The sequence below is a fragment of the Equus quagga genome, chromosome 5 (genome assembly GCF_021613505.1).
Source record: "Equus quagga isolate Etosha38 chromosome 5, UCLA_HA_Equagga_1.0, whole genome shotgun sequence".
NCBI lineage: Eukaryota > Metazoa > Chordata > Mammalia > Perissodactyla > Equidae > Equus > Equus quagga.
In genome coordinates, this window is record NC_060271.1 from 56,633,983 (window position 1) to 56,658,863 (window position 24,881).

The following is a 24,881-nucleotide window of genomic DNA, read 5'->3' on the forward strand; positions in this document are numbered from 1 at the left end:
CCTCCACTGGCATTTGATGTGACCAATATCAGAAGCTACTGGTCACAGGCAGGAATAACAAAGAGATGTGGTCAAAGTGGTTTCAAAATAGCAAAGGAGGTAAAACCACCTGGGAGCAATTTTTGCAGGAAAACATTGCAATTAACAGCCAAACCCCAAAAATTCTACTATAGTGTAAGTTGTAGTTGTGCCCTAGAATGCTTACCTCACAGCTGCTCCTGGTACATGTGAACAAGGAGCAGTATGTCTTTGAGCTATATGTGGTCAGAGAAAAGTCTGGAAAATGGAGCAGAAACTCTGCTGGGCTGGGGAAATATTACTCTACCCAACAGAGACATTTCTCCTTGTTCTGCAGCCTTCTCCATTCCCCAACCCGCCCCCCGATCCACTAAGGCAGAAAGGCTGAAGGGGCGTGAATGAAGAATGGGACTTGATGTTGAGATAAAATGACGTTAAATCAGCTGGAGACTCACACAGGAAGAGGAAAGCGTGCAGGTCGGCCTGGCCCTGTAGAAGTAACATTTAGATGGAGGTGGATAAGGATGTTCAATACGCCTTGCTGTTTACATAATTTAGGAGTTTCTCTCTCATAATAGATACCGATGAAACAAAATTTCTCTACAAAGAAACATGGTCAGATTCTCATTTTGATTTGGATTACTTCAAAGAGAATAGGTATACATTTCAAGATCAAGATTTATCTCCCAAATTGAGAAAACTGAAAGTTTTGAGGAAAGAGCTAAATAATTATAACAACTACGTGGACCTAATCCTCTTTCCTTACTTACCATGTGGTCTCCTGTTAGCATGAAGGCAGAAAGCATGTCTGAACCCACAGTTCTCAACCTCGGCTGCACACTGGAATCACGCGGGGAGCTCTAAAAATATGGATGCTTGGGCCTTACCCAGTGGTGTACTGGTAAAAAGGCTCCCCATCTCTACAACAGAAAGCCCTGATTTGTCGTGTTTGCCCATTCCTGTGGTGCAAATACTCCCACAGTGGCTGATTTCAAGCAGTCAACTTGATGCCAACTGGCTCGCAAAACTCCTGAAAATTTAACAATCATCTTTTGCAAGCTGACGTGAGCCGGCTCCAGCTCACCACTGGAGTTCTGCCCCTAGAAATTCTGACGTGTTCATGTGTGAGGTGTCACCCAGTTATATGTATTTTTAAAAGCTCCTTGGGCAATTCTAAAGTGCAGCCAAGGGCGAGAACCAGTAGTCTAAATGCCACACTAATGAACATCCTTAGCACAGCAATGATATCAATATCCACAAGAGCCCCATAAGTCACCTCTTGTGGAGAAGCAGTAGGGTGTAGTGTTAAAAACTTGACTCTGGAGACAGACTGCCTGGTATTCATGTAACAGAATACTATATACCAATGAAAATACCAAATATGTTTCCCGTTGTCTGACTAGGGTGAGTGGCCTAACGTCTCTGCCTTGGTTGCCTCATCTGTGAAATGGTACTAGCTCAAAGGACCGCTGTGAAGCTCAGATGAGTTCCTATATGTAGTGCCCTTAGCACAGTGCCTGCCTGCCTCATGGTGGGCCCTGAAGAAATGCTGACCACTGCAGATGCTTGGGGAGTTCACGTCCATTTGGGTTATACGTAATGAAAAGTTTGTTTCTGTTTTTTGCTTTAATCCTAATTTTGGTCCAACCACTGTATTTCTCCACAAAATCTTCCATGGAACTTCTGTTTTCTTTTGGATATGGAATCTTTTGAATGTGAATAAGGATAAGTGAGATTCTGGAGTGGTCCTGGTTGCATTTAAGTGCGCTGTGCAGAGTAGGCCTTAGTCTTATGAAAAAGGCGAAACAGAGACAGGCACTCCCGGTGTTAGGAGACCGTGTTTCTGCTACTGATCCCTTCCAGGTCCCAGAATTGACAACTCTGCAATTCCGCAGTGGACAGAGCCCAGCATAAATGTCACACTGATGAACTTGATCCCAGCCGTCCTATTTAACAGCTGTCCTGCTTCTCAGTGCCACTGACCTAGTTTGAGTCATTTGCACAAAACATCTTAGTAATCCAACCAACCTGCTATTTCACTTGCCTAACTCATTTTTTAGGAAATGTAACCATTCCGATTAAATTATCCTGGCAGTCGAATATTGCTGCAACACTTTATTCCAATCCTGCTTGATTGTTCTTGCCTGACTTTTAACAAAAGCAATTAACATATTCTGTACTCTGCCTTGGGCAGCTTTGGGGAAAAAAAAAGGAGGATATATCATCACTGTCACATTTTTAATAGGTATACACAATTATTAAAGAAATAATAAAAGAATAACAAGTATAATGAAACCATCTAATATCCTAGCCTTACCTTCTTCCATGAAATCATCTTGTCTAGAAAAATGTCAGTGAAAGAGAAGCATCACTATGTAATTATCTCCTCAATAATCTGACATTTCTGACTTTATTATGTTGGGTGTCATGGTTAAGGAATAAAGAATTCTGCTCTTCTTGCTTGTTAATAGCTCCTGAACCCTCTTAACTATTCTCCAATGTTTTGTACCATCCCTAGGTGAGTGGCAGGGCAGGGTGGTCAGTGTGAAGGAGAGTAAAATGGAGCGAGGAGGATTTGAAAAAGATGTAAGTTCAAGGATGGATCAAGTCATATAGTGGAATACTACGTTTCAATGAAAACGAAGTAGCCGTACCACTGGAAGAGCACAGATTAATCGCACAGACATCATGTCTATGATGTATGCTTCCGTCTGAACAAGGTCCCGTAAGGTTAAATCAATCTCTGGTACTAGAAGCCAGAAGAGATTACCTCTGGGGAAAGTAGAGGTAGACAGGAAGGGGCGTCTACTGGGGAAGTTTCTATTTCTTGATCTGGGTGTTGGTTTCCTGGCTGTTTATTTTGCCATAACCAATTAAATCATATAGTTATGATTCGCGTATTTTCTGTATGTGTGTTATACTTTCATACAGCATTAAAAAGTTAAAGAAAAAAATAGAGTGCTGGTATAACTGGATATCCATGTGCAAAAGGACGAACTGTGACTTCTTACCTCACTCCATACACAAAAATTAACTCAAAATGGATTGAATATCTAAATGCTCAATGTATAGCTTATATCTAAATGCTTAATTTATAGCTTAAAACTATACAACTCTTAGAAGAAAACACAGATGTAAATCTTCACGACCTTAGATTAGACAATGGTTTCTCAGATAGGGATAAGATACCTAAAGCACAAGCAACCAACAACAACAGAGAAACTGGACCTCATCAAATTTGAAACTTTTGTGTGTCAAAGGACATCATTAAGAAAGTGGCAAGACAACCCACAGAATGGGGGAAAATATTTGCAAATTACATATCTGATAAGGGTCTAGTATCTAGAATATATGAAGAACTCTTACAACGCAACAACAAAAAGATAAACCACCCAATTTAAAAATGAGCAAAGGATTTGCATAGACATTTCTCTAAAGAAGATATGCAAATGGTCAATAAGCACATGAAGTGATCAGTAAAGGTCAATATCATTAGTCATTAGGGACATGCAAATCAAAACCACGATGAGCCACCACTTCACACTCCCTAGGAAGGCTATAGTAAATACACATACGCAACCAGACAATAACAAGCATTGGTGAGGATGTGGAGAAATTGGAACCCTCATACATTGCTCCTGGAATGTAAAATGGTGCAGCCACTGCGGAAAACAGTTTGGCAGTTCCTGAAACAGTTAAACACTGAGCTACCATTTGATCCAGCAATTCTACTCCTAGGTATGCATGCAAAAGAACTGAAAACATAGATCTAATCAAAAACTTGTACAGGAATGTTCACAGCAGTATTATTTATAATAGGCAAAATGTGGAAACAACCCCACATCTGTCAACTGATCAAGAGATAAATGAAGTGTGGTATATCCATACGATAGACTATTATTTGGCCATAAAATGGAATGAAGTACAGATACTTGCTAAAATATGGATGCTAAGTGAAAGAAGCCAGAAACAAAAGACCACATATTGTATGATTCCGTTTGTATGAAACGCCCAGAACAGGCAAATCCACAGAGACAGAAAGTAGCTCAGTGGTTGCCAGGATTTGGAGGGAAGGGGAAATGGGAAGTGACTGTGAATGGGCCCAGGCTTTCTTTCGGGATGATAAAATTAGATGGTTGCACAACTTTGTGAATATACTAAAAACTACTGAACTATAAGCTTTAAAATTGTGAATTTTATGGTACGTGAGTTACATCTCAATAAAAAATGGATCTGACATTAAGTAAGTTAATGAATTTCAATTTATTTTTTTCACGGTGTAGTTCAGAAGGCCAAAGAATTTAGGGGCGGTGGCAGAGATGTCTGGAGAAACCAGTGCAGTCTGACCCAGGGGCAAATGAATACTTGGGCATTCCATTTCTCTAGGGCTGAATGAAAAATGCTTGCTTTAGACATTTCTAATCAGGACGCTCCCACTGTTAGCGTCACTCTGCTTGGGCTGGGTGCTACCCTGGGAGGCCACTCTGGGTTCTCTCCTCTGGCTAATAAAGCCATTTGGGAGGTGAGTGTCCTCTCCCACACCTGCTGGGGATGGAGCTATTCCAGAGGGCGGAGTGCCTTTGAAAGAGGAAGCCTGTGACTGATGAGGTTGGGCTCTGCTGGGGAGAGAGAACCAAGCAGGAAGACCAGCTTGATGAAGTCATTGCCAAATGGAAAGGGCAGGAGCAGCATAAAAACAGAGAGAAGTATAACCTTTACCATTGTGTTTCTGCAAAAATCCAATGACCTTTTCCAGCACGGTGGTTTTGTCCATTTTCCGCGTGTTGCCAGGGAGCATGGAGCTAAGCTCTTTGATGAGAACATTGAACTGGTCCCGACGCTTCTTCTCAGACTTGTTTCGAGAAGCTCTGTAAACACAAAATGCACAGGTGACTGGAACATTCCACTTCATAAAGGCTTTATTATGAAATGGAGGTACCTTCTATCAGAGTGTATTCTGTCGTGATCACTTATCAAAACTCTTTCAGGGAAAGTAACATTCACCACATTTCAGAGCTGAGTAATGGGGACAGAAAAATGTTTTGCTAGACTCTTGGCCGCAAAGAGAGACAGTATTAATAAGTAAGTTCTGACTCAGATGCAAAAGCTTACACAGATTAGCTCCGTCGCCAGATGCTGCTCACTCTGACTTCAGGAGCAAAACGACAAGATGGCTGCAGCCCAGAGGAGCTCGACCTGACAGCCCTTCCTTAGGCTCACATCCACTCCACCTCCATGCACTTGGCCAGTGGCACCAAGTCATGAAGGGTAGCCAGGTGTCCCCAATGTCCAGCAGACAGCCAGTGCCACCCAGGGCTTATGTCCTGGCCACTATCCTAGAGCTCATCTTCCTATTGGGGAGACAAGGCACATCTCACAAAAAACTGTCTGTAAGCCATGCCGGACCCCTGGCCATTGCATGACAGGGACTGCACACGGCTGTCAAGATGCTAAGAGCAGGGGAACCCTTTTAAAAATGACATGGAAGAACTTAAATGCATATTACTAAGGGAACGAAGCCAATCTGAAAGGATACATACTGTAGGATTCCAACTACGTGACATCCTGGAAAAGGCAAAACTATGGTGACACTAAAAAGGTCAGCGGTTGCCAGGGTTGAGGGGAGGGTGAACAGTTGGAGCGCAGAGGGCTTTCAGGGCAGTGAGACTTCTCTGTACGAGCCTGTAAGGATGGATGCGTGTCATCACACACGTGTCCAAACCTGTGGAATGCACCCCACCAGGAGTGAAGCCTAATGTAAACTATGGACTCTGGGGGATTATGATGAGTCAACGTAGGTTCATCAGTTGTAGCAAATGTACCACTCTGGTGGGGGATGTTAATAATGGGGGAGATTGTGCATATGTAGGAATGGGAATATATGGGAAATCTCTGTACCTTCCATCCAATTTACTGTGAACCTAAAACTCCTCTAAAAAATTAAGTTTATGGAGCTGGCCCCACGGCCTAGTGGTTAAGTTTAGTGTGCTCTGCTTTGGTAGCCCCGGTTCATGGGTTGGGATCCCAGGTGTGGACCTACACCTGTCAGTCATGCTGTGGCAGGGACTCACATATAAAATAGAGGAAGATTGGCACAGATGTTAGCTCAGGGCCAATCTTCCTCAAGCAAAAAAAGAGGAAGATTGGCAAGAGATGTCAGCTCAGGGCTAATCTTCCTCAGCAAAATAAATAAATAAATAAATAAATAAAGTCTATTAAAAAAATGCCACACTACACTGCATGCCTATAAAGAGATCAAAGTGGAGCTGCTCGGTTTGAGGGGAGGAGATCTCCCTTGAGCCACCAAGGTACTTCTGAGGAACCCTAGGACCCTGGGAACTTGAATAGGAAATCACGGCTACAGGAGCCGCTCCAGTAGACACCAAACAAGGAACATGTGATGCAGGAAGCCGCTCTCACCCTGAGGAAGCCTGGATCCTCAAGGACACACCATAGTCCCAGGACTGGCTCTCAGCCCCACAGACCCAGCCGCTCATCAACAGCCAGCTCATTCAAAGGCAAGCCAGGGCTGGGAAGGCTGACCCATCTCTCCCAAATTCACCCAGGATGGACTTGTTCTAGGAAGTCAGCTCACTGAGAGAAAGCAGGGCCCACAGCTGCAGGCCTTATCAAACGTGGTCTGCCTACTGGTCCAGGCATCCCGGGGCCTGGGAACACAGTTCCTGGAGAGCTGTCACTCATCAGGAGGCCACTGGGCAATGCGCCGCCAGGCAGGATGCCGGTGGCTTGCGACAACTTGGTGAGTTCCCATCAGAGGGATTCACCTCCCTTGGGGTAGGTATTGGTATCAACAAAGATTCTGCTTCCCCAAAGGGCCCTTGGAAGCACAGGACCACATTCCCAGTCTCCCTTTCCTAGATGCCATGATGGCCATAACCAGTTCGTCTGCCTCTGCCTCATTACACACAACCTGTCTTTTACTTCAACACCCCCGTTTACGAGCCACCTTTTGCAGACTCTGTCTTAGTTCAGGCTGTGTCCTGATAACATCTGAGGTGGTTCTTCAATGCTCGCCTGAAGTGCATGGTCACTACCCTTACCTAAAGGTCCTGACTTTTCCCTTGTCTCTATCCTTCTTGGATTTGGGGGAGGAGCTGAAATTCTTTAAGGGGTTTCTACAAAGGCCTCACGCCTCGCCGAGTAACTGTCTTCCCATGTGCTCTCTCACAAGCACAGGCTGACTGCAGGTGTAGCAGTGAGATGCTCAGGGGCCTTTTTGCTAGTCCGGGGCAAAAAGCACAGTGTTCAAACACACGGGAGAGAAGAAAGGAACCTTTTAACTTTCTGAGTGACTGTCTATGCATTATAAATAATTTTTTGGCCTAGATTTTAAAGAGTGACATGCAACCTCCTTAGCCAAAAAAAGCTCTGTTCCTGTCCTAGTTTGCCCATTATAAATTATTTGTGAGCGGATAACACCCAGCTCGTTATCACTGTTCTCTTCTTCAATGGGTGTAATGACAACGAACAGGGCCTGGCAGAGGATACGATGAAGGCTTGTATCATTAGTGGCAGAAACACAAGTTTGTTTCCGTCAGCCTCCGCCTGAGACACACTATGGGGCCCAGTGGAAATCGGTCAATGTCAGCTCGATCCATAGCTCTGAGGCAAGGGAAAGAAAATGAGCCTCAAATGACCTTATTTCCAATAAGGAGGTCTGCTCGGCAGGCCTGAGACCATCCCACGCAAGACAGGGGGACAAGCTGAAAGACACTTAATCAGCCTTTGGGTTTGTTTTTTCTTTTAGGGCATTATTTATATTCAATAAAATTCACCTATTTTAAGTGTATAATTTGATGAATTTTGGGAATTGTGTAACCACCACCAAAACCCAAATATAAAACAGTTTCCTGATCCTAAAAGGTTTTCTCCCGCATTTCCGTTGTTGATCTCTCCTTGACAACAGCCACAGAAAACCAGTGATCTGCCATCACTTCAGCTTTGCCTTTTATAGAATTTCCCATAAATGGAATCAGATAGCATATAGTCTTTTTCATTTAGCATAAAGTTTTTGAGATTCATCCATGTTGCTGCATATATTAATATTTCATTCCTTTTGACTGTCGACCAGTGTTCCGTTGTACGACTATGCCATGACATTTGGGTTCTTTCCAGTTGGGGGCTATTAAGAATAAGGCTGTTCTGACATGTCCACATCTTTGTGTAGACTAGGCATTCGCTTCTCTTGGGTAAATACATTGGCACGAAATTGCTGTGTCATATGATAGATGTATGTTTAACATTGTAAGATACCGCCATCCTGTTACATGAAGTGGCTGTACCGTTTTTGCATTGCCACCATCAACTTATGAGAGTTCCACATGCTTCACATCCTTGCCACCACTTGGTATTGTCAGTTTCATGTTAGCCATTGTGGTTTACCTCATTATGGTTTTAATTTGCGTTTTTCTGATCACTAGTGATGTTAAACATCTTTTCGCATGTTTAATGCCCTTTCATATATCTTCTTCTGTGAAGCATCTGTTCAAATCTTCTGCCCATTTTTCAATTGGATTGTTTGTCTTCTTCTAATTGGGTTTAAGAGAGAGAAAAAGAGAGAGGGAGAGAGGAAGCCTGGGAGGAAGGGATGGGTGTGTGTGTGTGTGTTTTAAATATACATTGAAACAAGCCTCACCCTTTGATTTTGAATGCAGGGCTCAAAGAGCTTCAGGTTTTCTTTTCTGGGGTCCCTCATGGGACGTCTGCTTACCTAGGTAACATCTGCTGGGCACTTACCATGTAGCAGGCATAATTTTTTTTTTATTGGGGTCATAATAGTTTACAACATTGCGAGATTTCAGTTGTACGTTATTTCTTGTCCGTCATCATGTAAGTGCCCCCCTTCACCCCCTGTGCCCTCCCCCAGTCCCCTTCCCCCTGGTAACCACTGAACTGTTCTCTTTGTCCTTGTGTTTATCTTCCACATCTGAGTGAAATCATATGGTGTTTGTCTTTCTCTGTCCACCTTATTTCGCTTAACATAATATCCTCAAGGTCCATCCACGTTGTTGCGAATGGGATGATTTTGTGTTTTCTAATGGCTGAGTAGTATTCCATTGTATATATACCACATCTTCTTTATCCAATCATCAGTCAATGGGCACTTGAGTTGCTTCCATGATTTGGCTATTGTGAATAATGCTGAAACAAACATAAGGGTGCATAAGTCTCTTTGAATTGTTGATTTCAAGTTCTTTGGATAAATACCCAGTAGTGAGATAGCTGGGTCATATGGTATTCCTACTTTTAGTTTTTTGCGGAATCTCCATACTGTTTTCCATAGTGGCTGCACCAGTTTGCATTCCCACCAGCAGTGTATCAGGGTTCCCTTTTCTCCACAACCTCTCCAACATTTGTTATTTTTTGTCTTGGTGATTATAGCCATTCCAACGGGTGTAAGGTGATATCTTAGTGTAGTTTTGACTTGCATTTCCCTGATAATCAGTGATGTTGAACATCTTTTCATGAGCCTGTTGGCCATCTGTATATCTTCTTCGGAGAAATGTCTGTTCATATCCTCTAGCAGGCACTATTTTCAGTGCTTTACATGTCTTAATTCCTTTAATTCTCACAACGACCCTTTAAGGTAGGGGTACTATTATGATTCCCATTTCACAGGGGAAGCAGCTGAAGCACGGAGAGGTTGTATACTTTGCCAACATCACAGGACTAGGAAGTGATGGAGCAGGCTGGCTCAGGTGCCCGTGCCGTGCAGCACTGCACTCTCCTGGCTCCTCCCACAGCTCCCTCCAAAACCACTGTGATGTGATCTGTTAGGGAGCTATGCACCAGTGTCCTGGGAGCACGGAACCAAGAGTGTAGAATTCTGGCTGCTTGAGTTTATAGCACAGAAACTAAACACACTCTGCAGGAAAATGGCATTGCATGCTAAGAGGATGACCGTGTTTATGTTCCGGGAAGGATCCTGCAGAAAATCAAGGGAAGATTTTGCTCTCAGTTCCAGCTCCTAGGAGGGGTAACTCTTCCCACTGCTGTGCTCACCTGCGGTGGTTGGGGCTACTGCTCACCGAATATTTCTGGTTTCCTTCTAGACAGAGCAGGGTTGCATTTCCCTGCCCCCTGGAACTTAGGCATGGCCAGATGACTTGCCTTGGCCAAGGAAAGGCAGGCAAAAAGGGCATGTGCCTTTCCAGGCAGAAGCGGGAAGAGGCAGTGTAAAGTCTGCCACATTCCTTTTTCCTATCTTGGCCCTGAGAGAGGTGAAGTCTGTCTCAGCCCAGGTCCCTGAGTGAGGACACTTTCCGGCAAAGGCCCAGCCAACCTGTGATGAATGTGTAGGATTTACTGAGATGCAGGGGTTGTTTGTTACCGCAGCACAACCTAGTCTGTCTAGACAGACATTGTGGGGATCGCGGCAGAAAGTCTCCCCGAGGGTGGACCTTGAGGATCCCTTCATTGAGTGCAATATGGACAGACCTCCAGGGAAGGGGGGTCAGGTCACCTTCCAGGCCCCACATCTGGTAGTACAAGGGCTTCTTACACTACTGACTTGAGGGTTCTCCAGACCATACCAGTTAGAAACAGGGAAGATAGCCTTGATATTCTGTCTACATTCTTTGATTAGCACCTTTTGTATGCAAGACACTCCATCAAGTAATATGAGGAGGCAACAATAACCAGGTGTTGGGACTCAACTCAGAGAAGCTTAGAGTCTAGAGGACAAGAAGGAATTCACACCTCAAGAGCTACTACACAAGGTGCAGTGTGACACAGACTAGGGAAGACGTTTAAACAAATGGCCCAGGGAGTTCTCAAAGGCACATCAGCCATGTGAGGTGGTCAGGGAAGCCCTCAGGGAGGGGCCGCATGCGAGGTGGCCCTGAGGGATGGATGGGCAGGTGGTGGGGAGGACAGCCCAAGGAAGAGCTCAGTGCTGGAGTTGGACCGGAGAGCTGGGACATGTGGGAGAGTAAAGAGAGCAGCGAGTGGACAAGAAGAGTGAGGCCAACCACAGCGTCTGAAATGCCAGACCAGGCAATCTGGTCTCAGCTTCCGATGAGTCTGGGACAGGTGTTGACGGATGGTCTCGGGGAGGCAAACTGGTCAGGACATCAGGAGAAGGGGGAGGGGGACGAACTTAGTGGGGAGTGAGCAGAGACAGGAAGGAGAGGTGAGGATGGTCAGCAACAGTACCCCAGCGCCCTGCATGGCTAGCGGCTCTGCTCCCCCATCAGGAGTCACAGGGGAGAGGGCGGGGGTCAGAGGCAAAGGAGTCACACCCTAATGTCATTTGTCTAGAAAAAGTGATGCTGATGATACATATGCCTTTAAAAATGTTTACTCTTAAAATTAACATACAGTAAACTTGACTTGTTCTTTTGGGCAGAGTTCTATAAATTTTAGCACGTGTATAAATTCACGTAACCATCATCACAATCAAGAGACAACCGTTCCCCCCCCCCCCACACCTGTAACCCCTGGCAACCCCTGTTCTGTTCTCCATCACTATGCTCTCTTTTCGAGAATGTCACATAAATACAATCACACAGCATGAAACCTTTTGAGCCTGCCTCCTTGGACCCGGCCGAACGCCTCCGAGGTTCATCCAGGTTGCTGCCCTGTCAGTCCCTTGGCCCTTCCCCTCGTGGAGTCGTGTTCTATGGGACAGAGGTACCACAGCTTGTTTATCCATTCATCCGTTGAAAGAATTCGGGTTGTTTCCCGTTTTTGGGGATTATGAATAGAGCTGCTGTAAACATTTGTGACCAGGTTTTTGTGTGAACATAAGTTTTCAGCTCTCTGAAGTAAGTAGCCTGGGTGTGGGATGGCTGGGTCGCATGGAAAGCGTATGTTTAACTTTATAAGAAACTGCCAAACTGTTTTCCAGAGTGGCTGTACCATTTTACCTTCTCGCCAGCCATGTAGGAGAGATCCAGATGTTCCTGGGCCTCGAGGGGAGTCAGTACTGTCAGGACTTTCTCTCTGAGCTAATCTAAGAGATGCTCAGTGTTATCTCATCGGGACTTTAATTTGCATTTTTCTAATGGTTAATGATGTTGAACATCTTTTCCTGTAATTTTTGCCATCTGTGTATCTTCTTTGGTGAAGCATCCGTTCATGTCTTTTTGCCCAATTTTAAATTGGGATTTTTGTTTTCTTACTGTTGAGTTTTGAGAGTTCTTTATATATTCTGATACAAGTCCTTTGTCAGACATGTGATTTGTCAAGATTTTCTCCCAGCTTGCCTTTTCATTCTCTTAATATTGTTTATCACAGGGTAAAGGTTTTTAATTTTGATGAAGTCCAAGTTAATGATGTTTTTTCTTTAGGATTGTGCTTTGGTGTGAGGTCTAAGAACCCTTTGCCTAACCTCAGTCTGTGAAGATTTTCTCCTAAGAGTTTTACACATTTTACGTTTAGATTTATGATCCATTTTCAGTTAGTTATTTTTATAATATGTAAGGTTTAGGTTGAAGTTTATTTGAGTATGGTTGTTCAATTGTTCCAACTCCATTTTTAAAAAAGACATTTTCACATTAAATTACCTTTGCAACTTTGTAAAAAATCAATTGGTCATATTTATGTGGGTCGATTTCTGGGTTCTCTATTCTCTATTCTGTTCCATTGACCTATGGTCTATCCTTCCCCCAATACCACACTGTCTTGATTATTGTAGCTTCACAGTAAGTTGTAAAATGGGATAATATGATTCCTCCAACTTTACTCTTATTTTTCAAAATTATTTTAGCTATTCTAATTTCTCTGCCTTTCCATTATATTTTACAATCAACTTGTCTGTATCTATAAAGAGTTCTGCTGGGATTTTGATTGAAATCGCTTTAAATCTATGGACCAGGGCTGGCCCTGTGGCCGAGTGCTTAAGTTCATGCGCTCCGCTTCGGCCACCCAGGGTTTTGCCGGTTCGGATCCTGGGCGCAGACATGGCACCGCTTGTCAGGTCATGCTGAGGTGGTGTCCCACGTGCCACAACTAGAAGGACCCACAACTAAAAATGTACAACTATGTACTGGGGTGGGGTTGGGGAGAAAAAGCAGGAAATAAAAAAAAGAAGATTGGCAACAGTTGTTAGCTCAGGTGACAATCTTCCAAAAAAAAAAAACAACCTATGGACCAATTTAGGGAAAATTGATATCTTTACTCCATTGAGTCTTCCAGTCATAAACATGATATATCTCTCCATTTATTTAGGTTTTCCTTGATTTCTGTAATGAGTATTTTGCAGTTTTCACATAAATATCCTATATATGTTTTATTAGATTTATACCTAAGTATTTCATTCTTTTAGATTGATTGTAAATGGTATTGTGTGTTTTTTTTTTTTAAGATTTTATTTTTTCCTTTTTCTCCCCAAAGCCCCCCAGTACATAGTTGTATATTCTTCGTTGTGGATCCTTCTAGTTGTGGCATGTGGGACGCCGCCTCAGCGTGGTCTGATGAGCAGTGCCATGTCCCCGCCCAGGATTCGAACTAACGAAACACTGGGCCGCCTGCAGCGGAGTGCGCGAACTTAACCACTCGGCCACGGGGCCAGCCCCTGGTATTGTGTTTTTAATATCGGTTTCTAATAGTTTATTGCTAGCCTACAAAAAGATGACTGATTTATGTGTGTTGACCTTGTGTCCTGTGACCTTGCTAAATTCGCTTATTAGTTATAGGGGGTCGTTTGTTTGTTTGTTTCTGGTAAGTTTCCTAGGATGTTCTACATATATAATCATGTCAGCTATGAATAAGGAAGGTATTATTTCTTTTTCCAATCAATACGTCTTTTATTTCTCTTACTGTCTGACTGCTCTGGCTAGGACTTACAGTATGATGTGGGATAGGAGTGATGAGAACAGGTATCTTTGTATTGCTCCCCAACTTAGGAGGAAAACATTGTCTTTCACCATTAGGTATATCAGCTGTAGGTTTTATGTAAATGCTCTTTATCAGGTTAAGGAAATTCCCTCCTATTCCTAGTTTGAAGAAAGTTTACATCATAGAGTTGAATTTTGTCAAATTCTTTTCTGCATCAATTAAGGTGATCATGTGGTTTTGGCTTTTCTTCTTTAGCTAACTTGGTGGATTACAAATGATTGGTTTTTGAATATTGAACACCTTGCATTCCCTGGATAAAACTCACTTGGTCATCATGTATTTTATATACATGTGTGTATATATCACCATATGTGTGTGTGTATAAACATACATATATGTGTATATATATATATATATGATTTGCTAATGTTTTCTTGAGGATTTTTGCATCTATGTTCATGAAGGAAGTTGGTCTGTAGTTTTATTTTCCTGTACTGACTTTTTCTGGGTAATGCTGGTCTCACAAAATAAGTTGGAAAATATTTCCTCCTCTTCAACTTTCTGGTGGCAACTGTAGAATTGGTGAAATTTCTTCTTTTAATGCTTGGCAGAATTCATCAGTGGAACCATCTGGGTTTGGAGATTTCTTTTCAGAAGGTTTTAAACCGCAAATTCAATTTCGTTATTAGTTACAGGACTTTTTAGGTTTTCTATTTCATCTTGTATGAGTTTTGGTAGCTTATGGTTTTTGAGTAATTGCTATACTTCATCTAAGGTGTTGAATTTATATCGATGCAGTTGTTCACAGTATTTCCTTAGGGTCCTTTTAATATCTGAGGGATGTGTAGTGATAGCTCCTTTGACCCCTGCCCTGCTATTGGGTAATTTGTGTCTTCTTTTTTGTCATTCTTGCAATAGGCTTACCAATTTTATTAATAATTTTTAAATCACCTTTTGGTTTCATTGATTTTTCTCTATTATTTTTATTTTTTCAATCTTACTGATTTCTGCTTTTATATTATAATCTTCACTCTTCTTCTTGAATTTATTTTGCTCTTTTGTTTGTATTCTCTTAAGGTGGAAGCTTAGTTGTTGATCTGAGCCCTTTTCTCTTTTTTACTATGAGCATTTCATGCTATAGATTTCCCTCTATGCACTGTGTTAGCTGCAACCCACAAATTTTGATATGTCGTACTTTGATTTTTGTTCAGTCAAAATATTTTCCAATATTCCTTGAGAGTTCCTCTTTGACCCATGGATTACTTAGAAGTATATTGTTTAATTTCCATGTTTTGGAGATATTTTTCCTGCTAGCTTTCTGTTTCTAATTTAACTTAAGTTCATTTAGACTTCTTTGCATTAGCTTTATGAGGCAGGATTTGGTCTATCTTAATGAACAATAATGGGTATTTAAAAATTAGGTGTATTCTGCTATTTTTGGTTGGAGTATTCTATAAATGCCAAGCAGATCCTGTTGGTTGATGGCGTTTTTCAGTTGTTCTATATCCTTGCTGAATTTCCATCTATCAGTTCTGTTACTGAGATAGGCATATTAAAGACTCGTTTCATTTCTTTAGGTACTGCTTCATGTATTTTGAAGCTCTGTTGTTAGGTATATACATATTTATTTTTCTATTTTAATTTTAATTTTTTAAAAGATTGGCACTTGAGCTAATATCTGTTGAAATCTTCTTTTTTTTCTTCTTCTTCTTTTCCCCAAAGCCCGAGTATATGGGTTGTATATTCTAGTTGTAGGTCCTTCTGGTTCTGCCATGTGGGACACCGCCTCAGCATGGCTTGATGAGCAGTACTAGGTCCACGCCCAGGATCTGAACGGGTGAAGCCCTGGGCCACTGAAGTGGAGCACGTGAACTTAACCACTCAGCCATGGAGCCGGCCCCTATATATATATTTAGACTTGTTATGTGTTCTTGATAAATTGATCCTTTATCATTATGTTAGGTCACCCTTTATTCTTGGTTATTTTCTTTGCTCTGAAGTGTATTTTATTTTATATTAATATAGCCAATCTGGCTTTCTTTTAATTAGTGTTTGTGTGGTATATTGCTTTCCATAGTTTTACTTTTAACTTACTTATATCACCATATTTCAAGCAAATGCCTTGTGGAAAGAATATATCTAGGCTACTTAAAAAAAAATCCATTGTGACAATCTCTGTCTTTTAGCTGGCATGTTTAGACCATTTAAATTTAATGTAATTAGTTATATGTTTGGATTTAGGTAAATCATTTTACCAGCCATTTTCTGTTTTTTCATTCTTCGGTTTTTTTGCTGTTCCTGTTTCTCCTTTCCTGCCTTCTTTGGGTTATTTAAACATTTTTTAGTATTTCATTTTAATTTATCTATTGTGTTTTTACTTACTATATTTCTTTGCATAGTTCTTAGTAATTACTCTAGGGATTGTAATATAAAAACTTATCTCTTCAGAGCTTACTTAGAATATTTTACCATTTCAAGTGGAACGTGGAAACTTTATTCCATATAGTTCCCTTTATCCTCTCTCCCTTTATGTTGTAGTCATCTTATATACTACATCTATATACACTGAATCAGATTAGATTAAGTTTTTTTTCCCCAATGTCAGCCTATCTATTATAGTTTGCCAGATATTTACCATTTCTGTTACTCTTTCTTCATATCTCATATCCCAAGTTCCCAACTGATATCATTTCCTTTCTGTTGGAAAAACTTCCTTTAGCAGTTCTTTCAGAGCAGGTCTCTTGCTAAGATTTCTTTGTTTTCCTTCATTTGAGAATATCCTCATTTACCTTCATTTCTGAAGGATATTTTCACTGGATATAAAAATCTGGGCTAAGAGTTCTTTTCTTTTGCCATTTAAAAAATATTATGCCACTAGCATAAGGTTTCCATGGTTTCTCCTAGGAAATCTATGGTACTATTTATATTTGTCCCACATGGCCAGTCTTGGACCGTGCATGGTGGTCCAAGTCTATGGTACACTATTTAAGGTGAGATGCAGGCCTATTCAGCTTAGTGGTGAGCTCAGGAACTTACCGCTTTCTTCCTAGGGTCACTTTCCTGAGCTCCTCCCTCTTTGAGATCTCTGCCCAGTACCTCCTGGTTCCCAAGGCTCCCTTTTTGTTCCACTGGCCAGAAAGCTGGTTCTTTATTTATTCTGCTTTGCCTCATACTTCCCACATCTGCACTTTCATCTGGGACCATGCATGAGGAAGATAGAGAGGAAAAACAAAAAAGCGACAGGGTTTCATCCCGCCCTCTTAGACCCACAGCTCCTCTGCTCAGAGAGATAGGTTCCCCTCCCTCAACATTTCAGTCTCCTACGGATCCTTGTTGCAGCTGCTGTTGCTTCTGCTGCTGCCATCAGAGGATTGCTTACAGGGTACAAGGAAAAGGAGAAAAAAACAAAAAAGGGCAGCTTTCCACTCACTCAGTGTGAGCACTAGAGACCCTGTTCCTACTCCTCACGCAGTACTGGAGGGCTTCTCCTGGTCCTCTCTCTGTTAGCGCAGATCCTGCTTCTGGTTTGCAGCTGCATTGAGAATACTACAGGGAAGAAAATGGTGAGCTCCTCGCCAGTTCAGTGATACTTCCCCAATCTGCCTCTACTATTTACTTTCCAAGGTCCTGAAATAGTTGTGCCATGCATTTTGCCCAGGTTTTATAACTGCGTTCAGTGTGATGGACAGGATGGAGTAGGGTGACGCCATCTGACCTAGGTCTGGAACCTCCGTATATCTTTTCATACCTTTTTTAGTGAGTATGTAATAAAAGACCCATAGGAATCAAAGGTGGGAACAGATGTTGAAAGCCTGACGGCAGGGTCTGTAAACAAGGCCCTTTTGCAGGAAAGCATACAGGGGGGAACTGAACAATAGGTACATACAATAGACTCTTGAGGAAACAAATTTCTGGGTGGCTTCTGGAGAATAAGGAGGATGGCAGATGAAGTGGGCAGGTCCTCCTTCCCTTGGCATGAGTTTATTACTCTGGTATGATCTTAAAATGAAAAAGTATCAAAAGGAAACTACCATTGCCTATCAACATGAAGTTCTATTAAACCAATAAGACTATTCTCCCACACTTCCCTACACACTGAGGGTAGACTTGGGCACCCATACTGGCCTAGCTAGGGCACATGGGGTAAGGAGCAGAGGTTTAGGCCCCCAGAGCTCTGGAATTCCAGAGGAGGGTTGTACCTGCAGCTCAGGATCTAAATGAGATTTAGGACAGCAGCCTGCGTTCTTACAAGATGACCTTGCTTAAGGTGTATCAAGAGGACTCAAGGAAGGAGAGGCACTGCAGAAAGGAAGGTGGGAGAGAACCAGGGTTCCAAGGCCAAGCAACCTGGAGGGGAAATCTGCATATATGCACATGTGTGCGCGTCCACACACACAAACACACGCACGCCCCTCGGGTTTCTCCAACTGGTGGAACCTTGAAGGCCCTTCTGTTGGGGGATTTCATGAGATGGATACCTCCTATATAAACTATGCTCAATGACTCTCTCCCCTCCTTCTCAGGGGGGATATGGTCAAAGGTGTGCACACACAGTGTACAAAACTGAGCTTCACACTCAACTACTCAAGAGGCATGGCTGTAGCTGGGATGGAGATCAGATCCTTCTTAGGAGCCTGTGACACAGACCAGGAAGGGAGATGCTCGTCTCCCATCCTCCTGGGAGAGGTCCTGTGGCAGGAGTGGGTAGTCTGAGCATGCAGGTAAATGTAAACATGCACCTGCAGGTTTGTGTCCTTGGCCCTCTTTCTTCCTTAAATTCACAAGGACACATGAATGTCTGGTGCAGAAGCATTTTATACATCATCAAAATCCTGTGTTTCTCTAAAGGGAAGAAGTTCAAAAATCTTTGTATCAGAACTTCTGATCTGTGAGCCAGATCACGAATGAGAGGACAAAGTCAGTAAAAAGAGAAAAAAATAATTATCATCATGAGCGGGCTCTTCTTTTTAATCCACTTCATGTGCAGACTGGTTAGGCTGGCAATCACTTCAGCTTAAGCCTCTCCAGCATCTAGTGGGAAACTATCCATAACACCTAACAGACTTCCACACGAAGACGTTTTCCTGATGTTTAATCCCAAGGTCCCCATCTTTTAAATTGCCCCAGTAAGTCTAGTTCTGTTAACTGAGTAAACAGAACATGCTGATGGGAAAATAGACGTCCTCTGAATCAAACGCAGTTGGTCAGATGGAGTAAAAGCTGATAAACTCAAAAACTTCCCAACAAAGTTGGAGAGCAATGGCCAGAACTGGTGATGGAAGCACTAGTGGGCTCCGCTTGCTGCCAAAGCAGCTGGGCTTTTGAATAACAGGTATAATACTAAGTCTGTAAGTGTGCAGTTCCACGAAGAGTGGTTTTTAACCCATAGAGCGTCTCTGTGATGAGGAGCTGAAGGCATTTTATAAGGCATGTTATTTTCACACTTACAATCACCACTGGAAGTTGAAGAGTGATTGGGGTACCAAGAGAACAGGACAGTACAGCTTAGCTGAAGCAACATGAGACAAGTTACCAGGAGATGCAAGGTCTCATCCTGGTTCTGCCATCTATGCCAGGAGAGAGTGGGCAAGGCACTCCCACCTCCACAGGCCCCAGTTTTCTCTCATAAAATAGTGAAGACATTGATATGGTGATTTGAAACTAGAGAATTAAAAATTCTCTGAAACTCTCCCACCAAAAGATGAATTTTAATTCCCTTCCCCTTGAGTGTGCGCTGGCTGGCCTCCGTGACTTGCTGCTAGTGAACGGCCAGGTAGTAAGAGGACCCACAGCCCCGGCTCTCTCCCCCATGACGTTTGCCCTTGAGCCCAGTCACATGTTGTGAGGAAGCCACACCTCCACGCGGAAAGCCACAGTCCCAGCAGAGCTCTCAGCCGATATGAGCCACTAGCCGTGGGAGTGAGCACGTCTGCAGATGGATCCAGGCCACCATCTTTGAGCTGCTCCAGCTGAGACCACACAGGACAGGGACAAGCATTCCCTGCCAATCCCTACCCAAGCTGAAGATCCATGAGCAAAATAAATGCCTTTGCTTCAATCCTGTAAATTTTAGAGTGGTTTGTTACACAGCAACAGACACCCGGGATAGTTAACGCCTAAAATAAAGACTCACTGATGCCCCAGGTTCCTTCCAGACTGGGAATTCTGACATATCTTAACTGGGCTAACTAGTTCCACATTGTAGGATGACACAGAAACTGATAAGGGGCAGACCAGGCCTCCAAAAATGTGAGTATCAGAAACCGAGCAGAACGACCCTGTCTGAGAAGGTTTATCAGGCTGAGATCTGAGGCTGCTTTTGTAGTCTCCACAAGAGTCTTCTGGGGCACCTGAAACAGAGGGGTGGTTGTAGGAAGGTCTCATAATTTCTTGTAGAATTGAAACACACCAAGTACGTGCTCACTGTCAGTGTCTACACAGGCAACTGTGACAATGCTCTGCTCACAGCAATGCCACAAATTTTAAGAATCCTCTATATTAAGACAGTCCTCTCCATGAAAGGTAAACTCTCATGAAGAATAAATTAGAGTCTTAGTCACATTAATAAAGAGCTTCTAAGAGTATTCCTGTGAAAATTTGATGGAAATATAGAAAAACATGATGGTAAATACATCAAAAATATTAACAGTGGCTATCTAGGTGGTATGATTATAAATCTTCTTTGTTTACTTCTTTAAACATTTCAGTGTTTTTCAATGTTGTTTTGGTATTTTTTCATGTATAAGAAAATGTACAAAAATGATGGGAATAGAATTGATACATCCATTGCATAAGACAGTATTGGGCAAAGGGTGTTCCACAGAAAATCATGAAGAATTATTTGGAGAAAGAGGAAGGACCATGGCCAGAGAAGCTATTTTATTGTTACTATTTTTTTCCCAATAATTTAAAAAAAATGCACAGTTACATCAAATGGAACAGACGTTTATTTGCTAATCACATTTTAGCACCTTTACTGGGCTAAGGAGACGTGAAACTCTCCAAAAGGGGGAAACAATAAACAGCACGGCCCAAACCTGTTTTCAGGGCTTTGCTGGGATGAATGTTTCCCAGAATGCATTTTGGGAAACTCTGGCATAAAGCAAGGCCCATTTCAAGTCAGTGCAGTCCCCTCCCACGCCTAGCTGGGTCCTCGGGACAGGTGCACATGTCCTCATTTCCACAGCACCCCTGCACACCAAGGCAGAGGGGGCACCACCAAGCTCAGGCGCCTTCAGCAGCTCGGTTCAAGAAGAGAACATCATCTGGGTGGGGAGAAAGGTCACCCCATGTGGAGCAAGACGGGTCAGGTTGGTGCCCTCCTTGTTTCATGGAGAACTTTGGCAACTCTATGTTTTCTACTGTGGAGATGTGGCAAAGCGTGTGGGGGATGACGGAGCTCAGCTGAGGCTGTTCTTTTCTCCTGAGACATAACAGGCACATCTTTACTCCTAACTAGTTATCAGAAACGTCGGTGGCCAAATGGGAAACTGGCCTAATTTCCTTGTGATTCTTACTTAACGGTTGCACAGGCAGCATTTCACGGGAGCGCAATCCTTCGGAACAGGTCACTGAAATTCTAAAAGGAATGTTTAGCCTTTTCTGAAGAAAGGCAGCATTTTCAACATTGTGGACTTCTGACCATCCTTTCTCAATTTAAAATTTATTGAAATTATTGAGAGGGCTTTCAGTGAATTGCCCTTTGCCTCACATGCCCCCAAAGAGGTTGTGGGTGCCCCTGAGCTAGGACATCCCCAAATTTCTAAGCCTCCTGGGCACACATTCCTCCTTCTGACAATTCTTCTTCACCAGCCCAAGGACCCCACCAGGGTAAAAGCCAAAAGCCCCAAATAGCGGGAGTCCCCTTTTCCAGTCTGCTGTTTACTGGGCCACAGGAGAATTAGCATTCTGCCTGCAAGTACAATTCTACTGTTCCCTTTGTTTTGACTCCAGAATCACTAGTCTGGAAATTACAGGGTGATATAAATGAACCGTGTGTCCTGATACCTCTGTGTTCTCGCAACGCCTGCTGCTGCCTTAATCGCCAAAGAAAACAAACAGAAAGGAAGCCTCAAATCTTGCTTACTGCCATTTTTTTCCCGTGTTGGGGGAGCTTACAATGATGTACACAACATCCAATCAAGAGCCTATGAAAGAAAATCAGAGCAAAATTAGCACAATGGGCTCCAGCTGAGAACATCCACGCACACCACACAGGACCAGCTGTCTCACTCTGCACCGAGCCTCACACAGGGCATCAGCAGGTGTGCATGGAGCCGACGTCCTCCAGGTTGGCTACAACCTTCATGCACCGGACCAGCCTTTCCTTCCAGACTTTCAGGATTGACATCCGGAGAAATGAAACAATGAAATGAGGTCAGTCTCTCCTCTTAACCATATTACTCTCCACGAAAAAGAGCACTTGGCTGAGAATGTAGAACTTACAAATCCTGATCGTCCCCCCCGGCTTTGCCCATGACAGACCCCACAGGATATGTTCTTTCTCCTTGGCGGTTTTCAAGAATGCCTCCCTAACTTGCCTAAAAGCTCCCCGAGGGTAGGGTAAGGCTATGTATCCGCTTCTTTATCTCTCACCTGCTTACAACATGGGAGGGTGACAGAATGGTCTCAGTCAGGGGTCCACATCAACTAACGACCCCCGGGGGAACCAGCCTCCGAATGGCTAAAACTTTTCCTCCTGCAACACTTGCTTCTGCAAAAGGGCACATATAGGCTTCTTGCTTGCTGTATTGTAACGCTTCCCTCTGCCTGAAGAATTTTATCTGTGTTGAGACTAAGGATGAAGGTTAAAGAATAAGGAAGTTGTTTTTTTTTCTTTTGAGGAAGATTAGCCCTGAGCTAACTACTGCCAATCCTCCTCTTTTTGCTGAGGAAGGCTGGCCCTGAGCTAACATCCATGCCCATCTTCCTCTACTTTATATGTGGGATGCCTGCCACAGCATGGCTTACCAAGCAGTGCCATGTCCGCACCCGGGATCTGAACTGGTGAACCCTGGGCTGCCGAAGCAGAGAGTGTGCACTTAACCGCTGAGCCACCGGGCAGGCCCCAGGAAGTTGTTTTGCTTGTGTTTCAGAACTAGCATTCACTCTGTCAAGAACCCCAAGGACCAGCCACTCGTGCCTGACACTCTTGATTCTTACTAACAAAAGTCGCCACCCATCCTCCCTCCCTTAACGAAAATGCACAGGGTTATGGAAACAGAACTTCCTGGCTGATAGGAGATAATGTAATTTTAATTGACTGATGAACTACTCACTTAATATTGGATTAAAGGAAGAGGCTAACATGAAACAATTTCTTCTTAGTGTTCACTTCTATCAAGAAATGGAGTAGTCTATATTGCACAATACTGCAAAGTTACAGAAACTTGCTTTCTTTGGAAAGCGAGGATTCCTATCAGCGCTTTCTGTCCCAACCCCGTGGACAAATCAAAAGGAGCAGTGTCCACTGACTGATGTCTTGAGAAGTCGTTAGGAGCCCAGACTCTAGTAAATGATGCCTGAATTTGAGTCCCTGCCTGCCCCTGACTGGCCGTCTGATCCCGAAGCCTTGGCTTTCTCAAATGTAAAGTGGGGCTAACAATACCCTCTGCGGAGGGGGTGCTGTGAGGACGAGAGCGTTAATGCCTGTAAAATGCTGCAGGCACACAGCGAGCACTCCAGAAGTTGTAGCATTTCTCATTAGCACCATGTACCCTGCATTGTGCATTCAGTTCCGCAATAACCCCAAGAAGTTGCTGTTATCACCCCCATTTTACAGAAGAAGAAACTGAGGCTGAGAGAGGTTTAGAAACTTGTCCAAGCACGGAAAGTAAAAGCGGCAAGACTCAAAGCCAGGCCCGTGTGATGCTGAGCTGTGCACTTCCTGCCCCACCACACGGCTTCCCGGATGACCACACACACAGACACACACTCACTCAGACCACAGAACTATGTCACCTCAGAGCTGGAAAGACACGCTCATGACTGGAACACAGACTGTGAACGGCACTATCTAAGGATTCCAAATGTCATGACATTCCAAACTGTCCGCCTTTTGAGTTCAAGGACCATGTTCCGTATCTTCCCCAAAGAGAACAGCACAGAATTCTTCACATACAATAGGCCCTCAATTAACACTCACTGAATTTACATGGAAATTCACAGAACACCATGGAACCGTGTCCTGGTTCAGAAAACACGATCCAGCAATCCAGATAAACCATGGATTCCCTAGAGCTTTGAAAACCTTGCCTAACATAGCATGTGTTTTCCGAGACGAGAGTTTTGATCTGAGGCTAAGCATTTCTAATCTCATCAAAAATACCAGGTGAGTGAAAATTCACATCAGGCCTCCAGGTGGGATTAGGGCATGGGCCGCCCATGTTGCTGCTAGAAAACCTGCCAAATGAGAGGCTTTGAAACAGATACCATCTTAGGATTGTGTTTATTTTCTCCTTGTTTTTCCCAAGTATCATGAAGCATACTGCATTATTGCTGCTATTCTGGTGAGGAGGTCTGGGTATCACCAAACATTCTAAGCCCGTGTCCCCATCTGAGGACGAGAGGGGAGTGAGGGCCAGCAGCATCTGCGCAGGGAGCTTTCCAGGTAGGTAATTTGCAGGTGTGAGTGCCCATGGCTCATAGCAAAGAGAGGTGGGAATGAATGGAAAGAAGCTGCACACAATCTGATTTATTTCTAAGAACTTTTAGCTAAGATTTTATTGAATGTCTGTATTTGGTGATTCTGAGTATGGGAGAGCCCGAACATGCATTTTCTCTCTTCTTGGCTTTGAGGTAAGTAGTGCAACAGAGAGGCAGGGCCGGGCCTGGGGGCGGTGAAGGTATTAAAGATGATGATGGCGAAAGCAGACTCCTGTGGGCTTCAGAGTCACATCGGGACACAGCTCGCAGCCTGCGCCCGCCAGACAGTGAATCAGTTCTCATATGAGGAGATTCGCTGTGGTCCGGGGAATAAGAACAGAGTCTAAGGTTTAGGAAGCCTGGGTTGAACTTCCACTCCTGCCACTTAATAGAGCTTTGTGATGTTTGACAAGCTACTT

General features: G+C 43.4%; 1 protein-coding gene across 5 annotated transcripts in view; it reads right to left on the reverse strand.

Annotated features, from left to right (window-relative positions):
* NPAS2 (neuronal PAS domain protein 2) overlaps window positions 1-24,881 on the reverse strand; it is a 158,806-nt gene that overhangs the window by 58,372 nt on the left and 75,553 nt on the right. For all 5 annotated transcript variants that reach the window (XM_046661244.1, XM_046661247.1, XM_046661243.1 and 2 more), the window contains exon 3: window positions 4,738-4,886. In XM_046661244.1, the coding sequence (XP_046517200.1) occupies window positions 4,738-4,886 (149 nt within the window). The remainder of the gene's footprint in view (window positions 1-4,737; window positions 4,887-24,881) is intronic.